This window comes from Patella vulgata, chromosome 3 (assembly GCF_932274485.2).
Source record: "Patella vulgata chromosome 3, xgPatVulg1.2, whole genome shotgun sequence".
Taxonomy (NCBI): domain Eukaryota; kingdom Metazoa; phylum Mollusca; class Gastropoda; family Patellidae; genus Patella; species Patella vulgata.
In genome coordinates, this window is record NC_065881.2 from 53,396,620 (window position 1) to 53,418,945 (window position 22,326).

Genomic DNA, 22,326 nt, shown 5'->3' on the forward strand with positions numbered 1-22,326 from the left:
CTTACATTAATAATGTAATGTAATTTCGATGATTTGGTTAATAATTCAGGCGACAAGGTCTGATATTTTATGTTGCGAAAAAAGATGTTAAATTACTTCCCATATTTACATTTTAAAAAAAGCAACACAAAACAAACGCAGGTGCATAATAACAAGAATGAAATAAACGCGAGTTCTGTAAGATGGTGAATTGTTGATGAAAAGAGACGTTAATTAGGTATTCTTCATGTTTACATTTAAGAAAAAAAAAACCACAAAACAAACGCATGTGCATTTTCAAGAATGAAACAAAAGTAAGATCTGATAAGATGGTGAATTATTGATGAAAAAGTTGATTGTTTGGAGATTTAATCAGACGATCACACCACGACAGTATAGTGCCTTTGTATTGATTGCGACTGTACTGAAAGATTTTTGTTCTATCCACAAAATAAACTAGGAATTATAAATGTAAATGATTCTCCCAGACCGAGGGAAATGGGGCAATCTGTCTTGCAGTGAAAAGAAAAACATAATTTAGGACATTTTCCATGTCAACTATTCAAGGTTTTGAACCTTAGCCTACTTAAAATAGTGCAGTTTGTATGCTCGGTAAATTAATAAGAAGGACAAATCAGTAGTCATAGTAATTATGTACACACATCGATTTTTATTTGACGGGCACGTGTCAAAACAAAGATGGCGGCTTTGTCGAAGCGGGTGACTGTGGCATTGGCAATATTGTAACTGTGTTGGAATAGTAATTTTGACAAATATGCATTTAAAAGGAGTATGACAGCGGCATGTGCTATGCCCATGGCTACAATTTCAGATGGGGAAACGACTGTGATAACTTGTCCGACGTGTGATCATAGTGTGGCCCAAGCAGCGGGGTCAAGACGAACGATTTGTCCAAATTGTGGCAATTTCTACAATAATGAAGCCGCCGAAAGACCACCGTCCTATAATAGGCGATCTCGGATGGTTCAAGAGCGTAACAAAGACAACAACAATGTAAGATTAAGTAGCTGTAGTTTCTTTCAACCGTGGCGTAATAGGGATATACTATAGCGAGAAGTGAAGCGTTTTCTGTTGCATTACTTACGGTATTATCCACCCAGTTCAGTGTTCTCTTTTCTGTCATATTTGGCAGACTGAAAGTGAAATTGACCGTCTGGATAACTTACTTGTCAGTCAATTTACATGCTATGAAATTAATATATTAAAGAATTTAACCATGAAACAAACTAGATAGTGTACAGTTTAATTTATCGTTTTTATATAGGCCTGTAAAGAATTGAGATAATGCTAAAAATTCTCATATCCTTTGGAAAAAGTATCTTGCTAATATGTCAAAATTAACTGGCTGGCAAAATTATAAACCCTGTACATACATGTCTTTCATATTATATCTTTGTATCCATTGACCTTTCGGAATAATAAGAAAGACTGAATTACTGATTGATCAGTTCAGAAACAGTGTAGCCTATGCCAGAATTGTGACGGTACCTGCTGTCGTTGGGGCAGAATATTTTATTTAATTATTAATCTTTTCAGGTTTGTAAGGGATCAGTATACTGGGTATAATAGTAAACAAAGAACTGAAACAAGAAAAGTTTTCTTTTATATAATGTTATTTGTAAACTCTCACATACTTCAATCTTTCTTTCAGGAAGAATCAAGTCGATCTGGAGGAGGTCTTCAAACTATCACAAACTTTTTCAATAATCTTGGTCCCAATCGAAAATCTAATTCTGGATCATCTAAATCAAATAATGAAGGAAACAAAACTGAATTACCACCAATAAATGGAAACAATAAGGTTACAAATCGCAGTAATGGTCCTGCATATTTGTCACCACGTTCACCAGCTGGCAGCCAGTCTTCCTCAGATAATCCTGCTCAACGAAATATAGGCAGCTCTGGTTCTAACAATAGAGTTATCTATCCTGTTAGAACCAAAACAGCTGAACAATTAATGTAAGTATGACAATTTTTAGCCTTGAGTAGGATCTACTTTTATCAAATATATTAAGAGATTAATTTGTGAGCACTTTAAAATTGCAGTTAATCTAGTTGAAGAAAGCAGGGGACTATTAAATTGGGGTTAGCTGACTCCAGTCATCTGTATATACATCTGTCTTTCACACTTGTTGAAACTCAACACAATATCACTTCTCAAACTTCAGCTAAGTAGAGATAAACAGTTTGAGTGAGAGTGATGATCAAAATTCATCTACACCTGGAGTTCATTAATGACCATTTTCTGCCCAAGTTAAACTTCTGAGTTATATGAGCTGTTTGAAGGTCGAGAGTGATGATACTTGCCTATGTTCGATGATGAGCGATTTCTGCTTAGGCTATGTAGATAAGCAATTTATTGGTCAAGATCTTGGAACACAATAACTGCTTCTATAATGGAGGTAGAATTACCAAGACTTGATGTAGATGTTCATTAGGTGAATGTCTTGCCTGAGCTCAATGATGAACATTTTCTGCTTAGGCAAAGTATGGATAATCAATTTAATTTCATGTTGGTTTGGGACACAATAACTGTAATTCTAATTGAGAATGATGAAACTTGGTATACATTATACAGTTTCAAACTTTCATTACATCAGTATTTTGACTAAGTTTGATAATGAGCATTTTCAGCTCAGGATAAGCGATGTGGTAAAGAATTTGATTACTCGATGCTTTACAAAAAGATAAATGAGCAAGTGATTAATTGTTTGTTTATAAATTAGATAGAATGGAAGTCTGATCTGATGTTGGAAATAATTCATTCCATTCGCAAGAACATAAACACAGGTCTATGTGAAAATGCTATTGTGTGATGTTTTTATGTACAAATTTTGTTGTGTGGGTGCAGAAAGTATTCTGTAATTGCTTCTGTCTTGAACTTTATGTTAATTTTATGTTAAATGAACTATAATAGTTATTTATTTTAGACTTTTTTTTATTTATTTTTTTATTATAGCGGGGATATACAGGCTGCTTGGGATTCAGAGGACTGGAAAACTGTAAAAGATTTTTATACAACAACATTTGAGTCTGTTATAGAATTAAATGCTGCCTTTAAGGTTGGTTTTTTTAAGAGTAGATAATTTATATATCATTTAATACGTTCATTAGCCCATATATTAATATTGTTATCACGCCCATAATTGTCCATCCCTCAAGTTACATCAGTTTTCACATAAACAGAACTATTATGATTTACATGAGCACGGATTTAGATATATTTAACAATGGATCCTATTTTCTTTTATAACCTAGGCTCAGTATAAACATAGAAAATTAAGTGATAATGGATGCAGGGTTTATATCGTTTTTGCTTCCTATTATTGCCAGTTAAAATGAAACTACACTAGGTATTGATTTTTTATAACAGTATGATATAACAGTAGAATCAATTAAATACACACAGAATAAGTCATGGAATTATTCATTTATTTTCACCTTTCTTCTGTGTTAAATAATGGTAGATAGTATCTTGATATACTACCAAGTGCAAGATACATTTGTAACAAAACATAAGATTTGTATCCAAATATATGACCATAATATTATTTTTTTGTTAGTATTTCTTGGAGAAGAATGAAATATGCTACATGTTTTAGAATTGGCCTTTCTCTGTCTTAAAGTTTTAATTTGTGCTTTGTGTTTACAATATATAATGTGATAAATATTGCAATGAGGTCGCCCTTAGGCACACATAAGGTAAAGCTGTATACAATAAATTTTATTGATATTGTTAACAAGAGTATCACAGAAATTATTGATCAAAGAATTAAACAGTTTTATCCACTGAAATATATATGGGCATGGGCTGTCTCCTTTAAAGTATGTTTTTGCAACGTGTAAACTAGAGTCTATTCCTTGTCCTATGATATATTTTCCTGTCTTGTTTAATCATAATGAAATATGATGCCAATAGTGACACCTGGATGTAGCAAATAAATATTTTCCTTCGTACTCACAGTTAGTGATAGTGCCCCTAGAATATTGTTTCTGCAAAATAAAAGTAGATATTTACAAAGTACTTGCGTGAAATGTGGATTATCTTTACTGCCAAAAAAAAAAAATAGCTTATTTGGAATATGTAATTCTCACAATTTCTTGGTAAGAAATTTTCACTAATCTCTAGTGTTTATTTTTAAAATGCCAACAAGACTGTCATACCACTGTTTACAACTTTTTTCTGTATTTTTCTCCAGACACATTAAGGATTTAATTATTTTTTTTTTTTAATAAGATTGGTCTTAATGCTTTTATTTCCAAAGATAGAATTAATCCTTTTACACTGTATAATGTGTCCATATATATTGGTTTTGTTCTAGAAAATTCTCATTGAACGTGTCAATACAAAGTTGGTCAAATAGAGAATGACGATGTGGACATATTGTCAACATCGATAAGATTCCCAGATACTATCAGACATTCATTATTAATTATCAACAAAACATTCAATATAATCTTCTGTTGACGACTATTTATACAGGATCTGACATATGACTTCTATAATGTGCACTTACCGGTATCTGTACTGGCCATTGAATTTCGAGTTAGATGGTGGAGGTCGATTGTAGCCATGTTTGAAAATGAGGTTTTGAAAATATGCTAGTTTTTATGGTGTGTAAATTGATAGATGGGTCCTGAGACATTTTGGTAAATTTATTAGACAAGTGGTCTTGACCAGCATATATGGCTAACTTGAAAGCAATGTCTGCCATCTAACAATGTTACATATTAATTAAAAATAGTATTAGGAATCTGGAATGTGTTTAACCTATTCTGCCACATACCGGTATGTTAAAGTGTAGGACAGCAACATTGTCCATCAAAGATTGATTGCCTATTTAGTTTTGATACAGTTTTTGACAAAAGTTGAAAAGACATTGGTAGAATGTTATTTGTGTTCAACCCCGTATTGATTTATTTAACATTATTTATTTAACATCATTAGTTTCCCATGGTTAGTTTCATGTGATAGACTATAGAAATAACAATTCCTGCTATATATAATGTAGGTAGAAAAAAACAATAGAGATGAGACATACTTAACAATTTCATACCAAACCATCTCTTTTGTTAGATAATATATGTTACAAATTTGAATCAATTCAAGAGTATGGGAGAGCTAAGTGATGTCATAATGTCATCGATATCTAGCTCAAAAGTATAGACGACCAATAGTAGAGCGCATTGGCGTTCATGATGCCATCATGGTCTCCAAATTACGTGAGCATACATACACACTGAGATTTTTAAAGAGAGAAATCCAACAACCCTTCATTGATGTCTATACAATAAACTTCGCATAAGTCGGATCTAAATGGACTGACCAATTTTATCTGAGTTACGCGAAGATCCGAGTTAGCCGAAGACCTAGTTCAGCTCTGAACGTAGGTCTCATTATCGCCCTGTACATTCAGGAACCGTCCTATTGAATCCTTGTTGAAATAAAATCGGTGCGCAGTCAATTTTACTGGGCAATTTTTTACTCTGAACGGTCGTGTGTCAGTCTCTATGAACACCTGAACAATGGAAAGGAACATTTAAGTGAGAAAATAGGACCTTGCTTACCTGGCTAGAGTCAGTATGTGCAACACAACATGCTGTTAAAAATGTGTCCCCTTCTGCAAAACGGCTTTGGCATTTGGCGGAGGGGGGATGTATTTTTGACAGCAAGTTGTGAACATACTGCCGATCTGACTTAGGCGAAGGAAAAAAGCCGGAATTGGATCTGCCCTGTTTCTATATTTGACTTTCTGTTAATCGATTTCAACTAAATTTTGTACTTACTACTGGTAATTTAGAAGATTTTACATCCCCGGGAGCCAAGCAGGGGTACTTCAAAGGGACTGAGACTAAAATCTTAATCATTACTACCAGAATCTATAAAAATCTGAAAATTAAACTGTTCTTATTTTACACTATAGACAATGAAATAAAAACTTGACATAAAAATAAAAGATAATATTAATAATCGAAGATGTGCAAATTTGAATGAGTTCCAACTTAAGTCTGTAGAGTTTGATGAACTGCCAGATATGTTATAAAAAATCAATTAAGCCAGAACTATATTTAGACGGAGATTGATTATGTCTTAAATATAGACAATATACTTGTTACTTAGCGTACTTACTTTTATTCTATAAAGGATATTACCGGTAATGAGTCATATTATAGATTCTGTGACAATATTTCTATGAAGTCAAAAGTCAAACAAATAACTTCAATAAGGCATGATTGTTATATAGTCAAGTCTTAAGCATTTAAAAGAACACAATATATAGCAAATACTGAGTTACAACAAATGATTTTGTTTAGGGTTGTCAAGGCTCAGAGGTTTGGGGGGATAATTTAGTATTAAGTAAGAACTTTGATATAGCAAATTGGGATAAAATAAATACGAATAAAATGACCGTTAAAGTATGTAAGTCTATCCTTACACACAGACACTAAAAGCATCCAATATAGGATGCTTAGCCAAATTAGGAATTTTTCCTGTTAATATAGATATATTTCAAAGAATGACTATGTACTATAAAAGACTAAATGAAAATAGGAACATCTTAAAGATAGGTTCCCAGAAAAGTAATTATCGGGTGGTTATTTCCGTAAGGGTTTCCCAAATCGTCAGCCCAACGATTAGGAATACCTGCACGTGTGACGTCGAAGGTTGCATGCGAAGATTGAGCGCTTGGTGTATATGTTGATAAACTTTTGAAGAGTTAGACATACAACACTTTCTGAGATAAAAATCACGGAAAAAGACGCGGGCAGTGGATAATCCGAGTATTTAATTAGGATTAGATATTTGTAATAAATAGTCAGCGATTAAAGACAACATAGTCTTGTGTATACAATGAATTCTCCTCTGACTTCGGCCCCGTTGCTATAGGTACCGAGAGAGGTAAGTCACGTGACACTGAAACATGACCTCTTTTGATCGATTTTTATAGCAGGGTATTCCTTGGCAATTACAATGTTTTGAGAAGGATTTGAAGCAAAATTATGATAAATTAATCAGTTTGAATATGTTTTTAGTCCAAATATATCATCAAATCACCCAGTTTGTACGCGGGAATGTATCTTTAAGTAACTCATTACTTAATTATGCATACAAGGAAGACATAAAAATTTCGCAATCAAACCCAAAACTCTCCTGGTATGCGGCTATCCAAAATATCTTCAAAAAATATGACCTCTCTCCAACAAAAATTTTGAGACAGAATGTTAAAATTCAATAGAAAGTAAGTTCTATCTCCTTGCTGAATCTTGCAGACCTAACCATAAACTCAGAACCTTCAGATTATTCAAAAAGAAATTCAGAAACACCCCAAAATATCTAGAGGTTGTTAATAATAAGAAATTCAAAATTGCGATGTCTACCCTACGATTAAGTACTCATCAGCTTGCCATTGAAAGGGGTTGGTGGGTAGATATCTTAGCGATATCTCACGATATTGGTAAAATAAATTATCGCGATATCGGGGATTATCGTCCGGAGTTAATTATCGTGATAATTAGAATTATCGTGCTTCAAAAATTCAATATCGTGATAATTACTGATCAAATCTCCAAACAGTCAATCAACTTTTTCATCATTTTATCAGATCTTACTTTTGTTTCGTTCTTAAAAATGCACCTGCGTTTGTCCTTTGGTTGTTTTTTGGTTGTTTTTTTTTTTTTTTTTTTTTTTTGCCAAATGTCACATATTGTTATTTATGACATGTACATATGTTTATAGTGTATGCTGTCCTCAATGGATATTTTGATACAATAAAATTTTATCTACCATAACTTGCGATCATTACTAGCAGTATGTCAAAATATAAATGAAATGAAAGATATATCCAGTACCAGGTATAAAAAAAACATTGGCATTTTTCTTGTCATTGTCATAAAACAAATTTAGTACTAAAATTTCTAATGGTTATTTTTTCAAATTTTGTAGGTAAATGTTTTAACCCAGCTTGAACCTTGTCCCACAGAAAGACATGAACTTGATATTATGTATAGATACAGAAATTAGGGTATTGATTTCCTTTATATCATCAGAAATTGTTAGAGTAATGCCCAAATAAATTTGTATTCTTTTTTTATTGTAGAGAGATCCTAACAAAGAGTATAAGACTATAGATGATTCAGGATTAAAGTTAGATTTTATAAATGTTGTTTATGATAATTTGATACAGTTGGTAAGTATCTCAAAAACATACTCAATAGTAAACACAAATTACTCTAAACTAAATGTAATATAGAAAACGTCAGGATTCACTAGGAACAAAGTACATGTATTGGTAATCTTAATGTTCTTGGGGTGACATTCTAAACAATGCCCAAGACTCTGATATTTGAGTACAGTCGGCATGAAACTTGGCATGTTTGTTGTTTGGACAATAGCACATGGATTGACAGACATCATAATTCCTGCCTGATTCCTTATTCATATACTTGTTATAGTTTAATTTTTGTTGAAGTTGTTCTTATAAAATTATATTATAAAGAGTATAAGACTATAGATGATTCAGGATTAAAGTTAGATTTTATAAATGTTGTTTATGATAATTTGATACAGTTGGTAAGTATCTCAAAAACATACTCAATAGTAAACACAAATTACTCTAAACTAAATGTAATATAGAAAACGTCAGGATTCACTAGGAACAAAGTACATGTATTGGTAATCTTAATGTTCTTGGGGTGACATTCTAAACAATGCCCAAGACTCTGATATTTGAGTACAGTCGGCATGAAACTTGGCATGTTTGTTGTTTGGACAATAGCACATGGATTGACAGACATCATAATTCCTGCCTGATTCCTTATTCATATACTTGTTATAGTTTAATTTTTGTTGAAGTTGTTCTTATAAAATTATATTATAAAGAGTATAAGACTATAGATGATTCAGGATTAAAGTTAGATTTTATAAATGTTGTTTATGATAATTTGATACAGTTGGTAAGTATCTCAAAAACATACTCAATAGTAAACACAAATTACTCTAAACTAAATGTAATATAGAAAACGTCAGGATTCACTAGGAACAAAGTACATGTATTGGTAATCTTAATGTTCTTGGGGTGACATTCTAAACAATGCCCAAGACTCTGATATTTGAGTACAGTCGGCATGAAACTTGGCATGTTTGTTGTTTGGACAATAGCACATGGATTGACAGACATCATAATTCCTGCCTGATTCCTTATTCATATACTTGTTATAGTTTAATTTTTGTTGAAGTTGTTCTTATAAAATTATATTATTCTGAAAGTGAACCTAGAGTCGTGGTTTGACTTAATATGTAATACTTTTCTGCACCTACCGAGAAGATGCATTGACCTGATAACCGGTTCGGCTTGGTTCATTCTGCCTGTGGAAAAGCATCAGTTACATATCTGCTTCTGTTTTCACATGGAACATATTGTATAACAGCCTATAACCGATTTATCATTGCTTTACTTTTGTTTTCTCGAAACGAAACACTCTGCTCGAGTGCTCTTCAACAACCCAACTGTTTATTCTTAGTAGAAATCTTTGATGGTTTTTTTTGGTTTTATTGTCCCCTGCCTTTAGAAGAAAGCAGGAACTATTAAAATGGGTTTGTCTGTCAGTTGGTCTGTCTGTCACATCGATCTGTCACACTTTTTGAGATGCTATGACTCTGCTTCTAACTGAACTAGAATGTTCAAACTTGGTGTAGATGTGTATTAGCTTTTGGACCCTATAGAGGTCATAATTTTTATCCGATTCCAAAAACCGTTTTAGTATATCACCATTACACCCTAAGGATGGCAGAGTTCGAATTTCGTGAAAATCGGACCAAAACTGACTGACAAAATGGCCGCCCATCGTTCTCAAATAGCGTAAAAAATATGGTATATCAAGGTTGTGGACACTATAGAGGTCACAATTTTTTTGAAACTTGAAATGTAAGTTTATTACCCAAAGATCTCAGTTCCTTTCGATATTCGCGCATATCGCAGCGTAACTTCCTAAATTATGGCCCCTGATTGTACGAAAAATCACGTTTTTAGCTTGTGGACCCTATAAAGGTCATAATTTTTATCTGATTTAAAAAAACGTTTTAATATATCACTGTTACACCCTAAGGATGGGTGAGTTCGAATTTCGTGAAAATCGGAGCAAAACTGACTGACAAAATGGTATATCAAGGTTGTGGACCCTATAGAGGTCACAATTTTTATCCGATTTTGTTGAAACTTGAAACGTAAGTTGATAACCCAAAGATCTCAGTTCCTTTCGATATTGGCACATATCGGACCGTAACTTCCTGATTTATGACCCCTGATTGTACGCAAAAGCGCGTTTTTAGCTTGTGGACCCTATAGAGGTCATAATTTTTATCCGATTAAAAAAAAAGTTTTAATATATCAAAGTAATACCCTAAGGCTGGTTGAGTTCGTATTTCGTGGAAATCGGTTCAAAACTGACGGACAGAATGGCCGTCTCTTGCACTCAAATAGTGTAAATATATGGTATATCAAGGTTGTGGATCCTCTGAGGCCACAATTCGTTGCTTGTCTGGCGAACGGACGAATCTGAAATATTTAAGTATTGAGAATTAGGCGTTAACAATTTGCGTTCTGTTGTTATCTCTGTAGCCATCAAATATTAACATTTATTTATGATTTAATATTTCATACATATACATCAGGACACGGTACGTCATTTACATAAACGTTATTATTTGATGGACATAGAGATAACAACAGAGCGCAAATTTCAAACTCATAATTCTCAATACTTAAATATTTCAGATTCGTTGGTTCGCCAGAACAAATTTTGATCCGATTTTGATGAAACTTGAAATACATGTTTATAACCCAAAGATCTTGGTTCCTTTCAATATTCATGCATATCGGATCATAACTTCCTGAATTTTGGCCCTTGATTGTACAAAAAATCACTTCTTTTTTTGAGCTTGTTCTCTGTCCATCTCTTGCAAAATGTGGGCATATCTTGCATGGCAACTGCTTGTTTATCAAGATTTGATTTATATGTTTTTTCTGGGTGATAAAAATATAATAGGATTAGAGTTATTGTATTGTATTATATAATAGGATTTTATGCCTAATAAACAATAGGCTAGATAAAATTACATTGTGTATCAGATTACCTGTTAATAATTCAAAGTGCGATGACTGAATTCTCAAGTATACTCAATCAATTGAGCTTGTTCAGCCGTGCAAGAATTTAAATTTGCTATATGCTGTTGATATTGTCTTTTTAAATATTTCAAAAATAGTAACAGACTGTGATGATTTACTGACTCAAATGTTAACTCCAGGAAGAACTAAAAGCCAACTATATCTGATAATTACTTTATAGGACCTTATATTGATAAGGTTTTAGTGTCTGTTAAATGCCCCCATTACCAAAAAAATAAACAGAGTGAGCAATAAATTGATGGATAGATGCTTTATAAAAAGATAAATGTGCAAGTAATTAAAGATATATATGTTATATTTAAAAAATAGATACCGGTAATGAAAAGGGAATATGTGAAAAATTTCAGTCAAATTACTTCCTTCTGAGCGAAGTTATCGTCAATTGCAGAACAGTGTAGTCACGATTGTCATTGCTACCATTGTTATGATAATCAGCAAAGTCTTGATTATCTATTTTAAAATTAAATCATTAACTGCCAATCGTATTTAAATCTGTTGAAAATCTAGAGCATCCGATGGCATTGAAAGTTGAGTATGGTGGTATTGGCAAGTTAATAATAATTAATAATTTAGATAATATTTAAGACCTAAAGAACGACCTGCAATAGGCTGAATGTCATCAATTTATTTTTTCCATTGAGGCAGTTTGGACTTGTTTACTGCCTGTGATCAACCTGAAAAATCTTGCGGTTACTAGAGAGATTAAAATTATCATTTGAGTGCAATAACCATAATGGATTACTCCAATAACTTAAACATACATTATGCAAGAGCTAAATCTGATTATTGCAAGTCTTAATTTAGGCTTCAGATGTTATAGAAATTATAAATTAGATCTTTATTTAAACAACAAGCCCCAAATCAACTCTGTAGACCCATGGATGGCTTGGCTACAGCTCAGATTTAAATAGGATTTCACTTATTGATTAAATCAAATATGGCGCACCCTGATAAGAATACGTCAGTTAGATCGAGGCTAAATGATAGAGTGTACTAAGCGAGGCCGCTGTAGAGCGTTTCCGCATGCCATTGAAAACTTTACTTGATAATCGAGATATGTAGCTGGAGTTAACACCTGTCAAACAAACGATCGGCCAAGGTTAAGGCACATTTCACTACCATTTCTAGTCAAATATTACAACGATGATAACTATGTTCAGAATAAAGTAATTTGACTGAAATTTTCAATATATTCTTCTTTCATCATCTACTTTTGAACTGTTATAGCAAGAATGGCCAACTCTCTATAAAAATCTCCCATAATGTATCTTTAAGCTGCTGTGGGTATATTTTTGTTGCCTGGCAACCACCTTTATATTTCATATTTTGATAACATAATTGAAATTACTTCAGCCTCAAGATGTACAAAAAGATGTTTTAAAAGCTATTATTAACAGTTTGCTCAAAGATAAAAGGTAAGATAGAAATACTGAAAACAACTTGTAATTTTTAAACCGGAAATAACATTTATTTATGGTTCTGATAAAGTAATTAAACAAATTTGTTATTAATAGATCTTTGCAAATAAGACATCTAATCATTTAAAGGACAATATTGGTGTCAGTCATTATCACATATGTGATAGAGCTGGTGAAACATGTTCCAAACATAATTTTAACAGAGATCATTGCTACGATCGATACGTAATGTAGGTTTCAACAATCGTAAGTGACAAACGCAAAAGCAAAACATGAGTTATCTCTCTATATAACTGACTAAAGTGACGAGTGATAACAGATACGTCGGCAATTTTCTGCTCACTAATAATTCCTTCGAAGACCAAAAGTTGTTGTGTGAGACTGTGAGAGAATATCTGACAATTCATAAAAAGAATCAACTGTCTCACTAGATAAGAGAACACGAAAGAAAAATAGAAAAAGTATAGAATTAATAAAAACAAGGGAATATATGCATTTAAAATAAATCTTTGTATCTTTTATGCAAATCCAGACATAGAGACCATAGAGTTTGGTAAGACATTGTTAAAACATTGTTAAAAATAAATGTTGTATGCAGTCAAACTGTTTAAAGGGGATGTCATTATTTAAATTAAGGAAATAATCCTTTTCTAAATCATTGTATATAGTTATAGATATTCATATCATCACCTTGGAAAACATTCACACATTGATACATATTCCTTACTGCTAAGGTAAAACTTCAGAAAAGTAATTGATTTTGTTATTATTTAAAAAGCCCCCCCCCCCCCCCAAAAAAAATAAATAAATAATGACATCACCTATCTATGTGCTACCCTGATGTAGTTTTGTTAAATGCTTTTATTTTGATAATATTATTTCAGTAGAGTACATTGCACACATTCTTTAGAATTAGTATCCCAGTATGGTGCTACTTATTTACTGTTATTACAAGTACACTTGTTATTGTCATTATATTTATGTAAAATCATGTAAATGTGAAAACTTGAGAGATTTGAGTTAGATTGAAAGAGATGATACAAATAGGACCTTGTATGGAGGTTACTGTGTAATATTGTACAATACATGTGTTAAAATGAATCATTAGTCTTACATGATAATTAATAATGTATTGTAATTGATTGAATAATTCTATAGGGAAATAGATTGCTTGTCAAGACAATAAATTTCCATTTCTATATTGTTTCTTATCGAACATGAAGATGATTTATGATCACATTAACAATACACAATTTTTATGGGAAACAATCACTGCTTTTATTCTAAAATATTGGTGTTTCGACAAGTATCCTCTTATCTTTATCAAACACAATGACATTCAGTAAACTTGAGGTCAATATATAAGATATGCATGGTGAAGCCATTAAACACTCTTTTATATTTATCTTTAAAGGGCTAATCCCAATATTCTTTTGTTAAAATCCCTTAAAATCTTCTACCTAAGGGTCTAGGAATTAACTCAATATATGTAATACATTTTCAAACAACTTAAACCCGTCAGTTTGCATCTGGAAATGGAGACCAGTGTCCCAAGCTGTATTATTTTATAAAAATAATGTGTAGGTGAAATTTACCTTTCGTTATCAAGTACAGCACATGGTTTATTCACTGTATAGACCTCTAAAGGAATGGGAATCGATTATCAGGTCGCCCAACAAGAAAAATGACCGAAAATCGTAAAAGGGTTACGTGTCCGGATAAGCAGTTTTGACATTCATGTCCAAACAACTCAATATTTTGAACTTAAATTTTGAGACAAGTTAAATACATCATTCCTCTATATTTTGGCACTTAAATTTCATACATACTCCAATTTTTATTTCTGAGACTCTGTTCAAATCGGGATAGACCCTTTAAATTTACTGATCTGACCAACACACGTAACTGCCACACCCTCAACAATCATATTTTTTCTCTTTTATATACCACATTCCCATCATGTAGGCCTACAGTTTATAGGAGTGATGATTTTCCTGCAAAATAAGAAAAATATATTGATATGACCCCTTCAATTTTAAACTTAAATATCCTACTTTGTACTCTAATTCCAAATTAGATAGTTTATGTTTCTCTAAAACCTAGTCAACAAAAGTTCCTGTATCCAAAAATGACACTTTTTAAAATGGAAAATCATCACCCCTATGTTTTAATGGCTAGTGCATGTAATTTAATTTTGCGCCAGTGTTTCATAGAACAAAAAAAACAAAACAATTGTTATTAAAAACCAGAGAATCAGAGTTGTTTGATTTGCAGATATTGTTTTCTATGACTTGAGAATATATACTGGGGTATTGCCTTTTGTCTGCTTGGCTGAGAGGAATTGATTTGTCGGTTTTCTCGCCATCAAGTTTATCAAGGCTGTATCTTTCCGGTTTTCGATATAAATAATCAAATTGATATGATGGTTACAATAGATAAAAGACATTTTATTCGATAATAGATTTTGATTGCCCTAATTGCTCTAATATGTATCAGATATCCAAATCAAAATGTTTTAATGGAATGAGAAAGTTTATTTTTTCATAGTACAGTAGAATCTGCATTAAGCAGCCACCCAAGGGAATTTTCACAACTGACCGCTTAACGGGAGTGGCCTCTTAATAAAATCTCGTTGCTTTTTGTGTGACATAAATTAAATATTACGCTTGAATGCATTGGAAGCGGTAAATTTGGCCGTCGCTGAATCTTGCACCGAACGAAAATTCTTTACTCAAATCTCGGACATAACTTAACGGGAGTGGCCTCTTAATCAAATCTTGGAGCTTTTTGTGCTGACATAAATTAAATATTACGCTTGAATGCATTGGAAGCGGTAAATTTGACCGTCGCTGAATCTTGCGCCGAACGAAAATTCTTTACTCAAATCTCGGACATAACTTCTGTAAACTTGTCATTTTGTACCAACCTTCGATACTACTGTGATGCATTCGGTAATATTTATCCATTTTTGTGAAGAAAATCGATGAATTCATTTTATTTTATCAAAAAAAAAACATCGCTAATTGTGTCACCTATTTACAGGGGGTGTAACTCTGTATGTAATATTATAGGAGGCGCTAAGAGAGATACTAGATGATCGTGACAAAACTCGGTACTTTTATTTTATTCAATCAGTATAAAATAATGTGTCGTTACGCGTGAAAACAATGATCAGGTTAGTCGTTTAATAAAACAAAAGATTAATTAACACATAATCCTGGGTTGATTGTTATTTTTACATTTCTTTTTACCTGATCAGTGGGGGTCCAGTTAATTAACTACTACTCACGGGATTAGCGGGGGTGTCACAAAGAACGACAAGATGGTATCATTCAACAATGGCCGTTGAATGGGCGATGTTTTGTTGAATTTATTAGTAAAATAGTGACCGCTGGCCGCGTTAGAGGAGTGACCGTTGAATAAAGAGATGAAACAACAGAATTTCTACGGGGGGAATTTATCGTGACCGCTTACAAGGAGATGTCGCTGAATAGGAGTGGCTGCTCATACAGATTCTACTGTACCTCCATATCAAATTCCAAGTTGTTGCCCACTTTGCTATTTCTGAGTTAGTGTAAAGTCAGAAATCAATGGAGAATGTTGACAACAACTATATATGGAACTATTATAAAATAATATTGATGACAGTTAACATGATGAATGCTCCCAATAACACTGTTAATCGATTCCAGGACTTTCATGGAAATATGTTTACAATAGAACTTTATTCCATCAATGTTGTTAACTATGAAAAGTCTGGTAGAATGAAAAATATTAGTATTGATTAAAGTAATAGTTTTCAGTAATTAGTGGTCTTTCTTCTTGATTGTCGAAGATAATTAAAGAATTCATTGTTAATTCCAAACCTACAAATGTAAATATTTCATTTTAAATGCTATCAGATATTTTAATACAGTTTTAAATGTAAATCAAACACTAGTAATACTAGATGTTCGATTGTAATGCCATTAACAAACGGAATATTGCACAACCTCAAAATTCTGAGCTATATTGACAAGCACAATTTCTGATTGTAATTGTGTAGCGACGGACAAGTGAATCTAAAGAACCCCTTTCTTATTACTCGTTGGAAAGCAATGTACAAAATAAAAAGTATAACCGGAACACAACTGGTTATTGGTATTTCTTTGAAATAATATCAACCAGCTTCAGATAGTTCATTTGGAAACTAGCATAAATTGTTCGAAGTAAAGCTTTCTATACAGAATTAACAAGTTTTATTCACTGGCATTTCTCCTTTAAAGATGCATTATGTAAGAACTAAATCTGCCAATATTGCAGGTCTTCTTTTTGGCTTCAGTGTTATATAAACTATTATTTAAAAATTTATTAATATGACAAGCCCATAATCAACTCTCTAGGGCATCAGATAGCACCGGTTTTAAGTAGATTAGAACGCTACAGCCATTTAATAATTTAATTTAAAAATGGAGAAGCGAAGTTGTCTCGAATGACAATTACTGATGTTACGATAATAAACAATCAATGTCACAGAATGTCAAAACTCCAAACAGTGATGATTTTTATTGTTTTTGCATTATCTATTTTAAAACTATTACATCAAGAATGGCCAGCTCTGCATCTAAATTTATGCATCTTCAATATGCATTTGGGTAGGTTTTTTTTGTAAAGAAAATAAACAAATGCTTTGTAAACATAACACAAAGTGCTTTTTTATTTTCGTTATTTATTAATTATAGGTAATTGCAACATTAACACATCAAAACATTAACATGGGCATATATTACTGATATTTAATAAGCCTTTTCTCCCACACACAGAGACAAAAAAAAACCAAGCCAAAAAATGTTACGTCATAACTTTGTGTAAATATTATTACTCAGCAAATTTATAGAACAAAGTAAACATTAAAAATATTATTAGATAATTATAAAATGCTTTTCATCATTGATGATAAATTTGCATATGTGGTTGGTTGGTGATAAGTGTTTCTGGGCCGCAGTTTCAAAGCAACTAATTGTTAGTAACTATATATTTATATATATACTAATTAATGAATGTGTAAAAAAGCTTTTGAACTAGCAGAAAATGTTTGATGAATTGGGACAATAAAAGTTTGTTGATAGAATGCGTTTATGACTTGATTTTATTAAATGTTCTTATTTTGTAGATGAATTGTCATTTCATTAAATTCATCACTGTGATAAAAGTACAATGAAATCAATTAATCAGGATATGCTAAAGGCATCTTTATTGATGAAATGTACATTTTTTTTATGCACCCACATTTTATATGGAGGTTAATTAATTGACATTTCCCGTGTTTCTTTGTCTATCAATCTTTTTGTTGTGAACACTTTGTACAATACAGTTCTTGTTAGCTTTTATTAAGATTTGAAAGAATTGTTTCTTTGGTTGTAAGTGAATGGATCCTCCATTGAATAAGGAGTTTTGTACAGCTCTGTTGTGTTATTTATTGATTTAAGTAAAACATTAATTTTGTGAAAGACATTCTCCATTTATATCTTTAGAAAACAGTTCTGATATAGTAGACGTTAAAATTTGTCTTGTAAGAATAAGAAAAGAAATTTCTTTATAACATATTGATTTAGAAAGCTTTTAGGATAATTGATGAGAATATTTTAAATACGATCAATTATTGTACGAAGTGTGTGTTGTGTCATGAATAAAGGTGATTCACACCAAACAGAATAATGTTATAGAAAATATAGCAATAGTTTATGTACAATAAACAATAAAACACAAGTGCAATAGGTCTACAATAAAAACAATTGTATCTCTTCTCTACATGTGTATCGTTTAAATTGTTTGAACAGCATTTAGTAACTGAATGGGTTGAATAACACATGAAACAATTATATGGAATACAAGTTACTTAAAAGATTTATTTCTGGTGATGTTTCGACCAGGATTCTCTGATCATTATCAAGCAAAGAATGACAACCACAGTACAGTGAATATATATGTATAAAAATATGGAACAATGAAAACATTAATGTACAATGAGAGAACCCTCATCAAAAAGCTTTTAAGTAACTTGTATTCCATATAATTGTGTTATTTGCATCGTTGTTATGCATTTCTTATATAATTTCATTTTTGTCATCCACCTTTCTAAAAAATGTTTGGGACTATTTTGTGCTTACTTAGGCTTAGCAGATCTCGAGATAAGCAATTTGATTTTTCAATGCTTTGAAATATGATAATGCTGATTCTATTTGAGTAAGACTAATGAAAATTTTGTTATAATAGACACATTACATCAAGACCTTGACTAAGTTTGATTATGAACATAATGAACACGATAACTTTTGATTCTCATTGGGTGAGAGTTTCATTACATCAAATCAGTACTTGAGTAACTTCGATAATGAGCATTTTCTGCCCAGGTGAAGCAGAGTGATAATCAATTTGACTGCTTAATGCTTTATAAAAAGATAAATGTGTAAGTAATTAATGAATTTTGTGATTGAGGTGAGGGGACATCAGCCGCACCGTGTTGGCTTGTTTATATTGTTTTTAATAGGATGAATTTACATGAGCTCATTCAATGTTGTAGAATACATGTAACAATTTAAATTAAAGAGACACAAACAGATAGCACCATATCAATTTCTCGCAGTCGAAATCTACTTACAGACATTGGGACCGGTTTATCCTGAACTAAACATGGTGGACCTCCTTGAAAGGATTTAAAATAAACAATCCCTGGTATGATATCATGTATTTGGAAATAGATGTTATTTATCAGAAATGGATTGCTGGCCAAGAATGCACATATAGCTGCCAAAATGTCAGGGACAGTCAGTCGGGCCATAGACTTGCCCACAAATGATCTAAGGCAAACCCAGCAGGGAAATGCAGTAGATTTGTATTTTGGTGTTTAGAATAGCACCTGTTATTGTAGTAAATACATGTTTTGATATTACAGGCCTCACTCCAAAGATGATTTACGAGGTTACCTGATATTATTACAGGTAATCAATATTTTATACATTATACCAATACTTCATATAATCCATACATTTATCAAACAAACAGCCTCCATAGATAATCCCAGTACTTGTCGCATAATCCCCAATAAATATTGAAAACACAAACCTTGGAAAGAATTGTGAAGGAGATATATGCAAAGGGGAGAACAAGATAATGCATTTCACTGATTGGCAACCTTTTTGGTGTCACTGCTCACTGCTATGGAGGTCCTGTGGTCGATCTCTGCGTTGCCCGAGAAAGTTCATCAGGATTTTACGCCATGGTTCCTTCTTGTCAGTGGTGTAGGATGGAGAGCCTGGCAATCAACAACTTATGGTCGTTCAGATGGGACGAAAACCTGAAGTCCTGTGTACACATTGGCATGCAAGTGAAAGAACCCTTAATGGCAGTTGGAATGTGAAAAAAAGAGTAGGTTGTAGCACCGCTATTCAGGCAAAATTTCCCATGTAACACACTGCATGGCATATTCACTTCTTCATTAACCCAGTAGGATGTTAAACCCCATTTTATTTCATTTGCCACTGCCAACTTTCGCATGGAAATTTTTCCACAGCCCCCCTTTATAGTAGATACCCAAAAGAGTACAAAAATATTGGTTTGCAGGTCAGTGTACTGTGTACATGTACTTAACTATCTACAGAGAATGTTGTAAAGACTTCTGCACATCTAAACAAACGTTCTAAAATATCAATCGTAAAATAACGGTTTCTTGAAGCACTTGCTTTACTAGTACCAAGGAAAGGTTAATCTTTCGTACACCCATAGTGTTTCGTCACTATTGTATATAGCGCATATAGAATATACCAGTACTCATTTTTCGGTTGTCAAATACAGATTTTGATGCTCAAAATACCATAACGCCCACTAAAATCTCAAATGGCCACCATTTTGTGCACAGTTGCTCACTACCCACCTAAGAGAGGAAATCAGCCACTGGTGGGTGAAACCACAAAGGTTGAAAAACCTGGCATAGCTATATATAGATATAGTAGATAGATACCTATATTATTTACCTATATAGATATTTTCAAAATTGTATAAAAGTTTTTATTTGTAACGTATGGTTATGTATACATGCTTGCCGGTATGCAATTTTTTTTAAATTACAGAATCCTCAGTTTCGTTCTACTACAACTTATGTGATATTTGCCCATCTCCTTCGTCAAATAGCCGCATTATCTGATCATGATCACCATTTCTTGGTGCACTGGATCAAAAAGTGAGTTTTAGTTATTTTTTTAAAAGACTTTTTACCTGGGCTCAGATTCACACAATGTTTATTTGAAGTTGCTGATCGTCATTTATGTTTTTCAGACAAGATCTAATTTTTCAAATCATAATCTATGCTAAAATATACTCATTGATTAATTAATTTAAAAAAAAAACAAATCAAGATTTACAGATGGCGCTGGCCATCCTTAAACATTTATTCATGACAGCCTCGACTTTTAGTCAGAATGGCATAGATTAATCATAACAGCCATAAAAAAAATTTAAAGGACCAATTAAATGCGTATTATTTAATGTTATTCACTAACCTCCAAATGAAAACCATGCTTGGTCAATTAAACCTTAAAATAGACCCTGGATAGCATTATCATCTGATTATCAGTAAATCTTTTTTATTATTTTTGATACTTACTTCATGGCCATCCTCGGTATCCCCATTGGTATCTCTCAGTTCTACTCCACAAACCCCTGGGAGACACATAGTAATTATCCGCCCTCAATAATTGTGCTATTTTTATCAACCAATAAAAAAAATTTCATAAATAGAAAGCCAGTGGGCAAAGGGAAGTATCTTGCATTTTATTGCAACTAAGATCACCACTTGTTGCAAACTTTGTCAAAATATTTTAGGAGATCATTTTGTGTGCATGTCAATTCTTTGATATTAAATTTCTTGCAATTCTCATAATTGAGCATGCAAGCTGCTGTATTGTAGTGAAAGTAAATATTGAAGCTGAGACTGGTATGTAAATTGTTTTTGATTGGTTAGTAAAATCAACGAAATGATACATGTACCATTGGGGATACCAAAGATGCTTCATGGCTTGCTGTCCTTTGATTAGCTTTTGATGTCTCGTAAATGTTCTCATTACTTTCCAAAGAATAAAAATATGACAGCCCTTAAGGATGGAATACTTTGGATGATTTGGCTGCTTCAGACGTATTTTGTTGCCTGGCAATCTAACTTATTTGAAAATTGTACATGGTTCATTTTTTGGGGTTCATTTTTGTTTTGCAGATTAGAGAAAGACAGATTTAAGGGCTTGCTGGACAGACTTCATAATTTTATATCTGTACGCTTATTTCCACCTCGACCTCAAGATTTACCCCCATTACCTAAATGCTCATGGTGGATACCAAGTGCCACTAAAGTCATGGCTTTACTGAGTACGTAAATTAAGAGATATAATCTGATAATGAATAATCATTGAATATTTTTTGATGTCACAAACACTTGAATGTTTGTGTACCATAGTAGCTATTGTAGCAGTTGAAATAATGCAAACATGCCAACTCCAGATATTTTTTTAGAGAAAATAATCCTTGATTGGTTTTACTTTATAAATAAATTCCAACTTATTTCTGCTTTACACGGAAAGACATATTTTATAAGAAAGTCAAGGTTACATATCACCTGTCATGTGACAACTGTTTGATGCAATTTCTTGTTTGAGTTAGTTCTTGCATGAAGTTAAAAGTGAGAGAAATTTGTT

The 22,326-nt window shown here is 32.5% G+C and overlaps 1 protein-coding gene across 1 annotated transcript in view; it reads left to right on the forward strand.

The window, feature by feature from the left end:
- Nucleotides 1–2,396: 2,396 nt before the first annotated feature.
- Nucleotides 2,397–22,326, forward strand: part of LOC126815192 (probable E3 ubiquitin-protein ligase HECTD2) — a 32,396-nt gene continuing 12,466 nt past the window's right edge. The window contains exons 1-6 of the mRNA XM_050540751.1: nucleotides 2,397–2,423; nucleotides 8,884–8,955; nucleotides 12,540–12,601; nucleotides 19,539–19,584; nucleotides 20,713–20,822; nucleotides 21,852–22,000. Of these exons, the coding sequence (XP_050396708.1) occupies nucleotides 2,397–2,423; nucleotides 8,884–8,955; nucleotides 12,540–12,601; nucleotides 19,539–19,584; nucleotides 20,713–20,822; nucleotides 21,852–22,000 (466 nt within the window). The remainder of the gene's footprint in view (nucleotides 2,424–8,883; nucleotides 8,956–12,539; nucleotides 12,602–19,538; nucleotides 19,585–20,712; nucleotides 20,823–21,851; nucleotides 22,001–22,326) is intronic.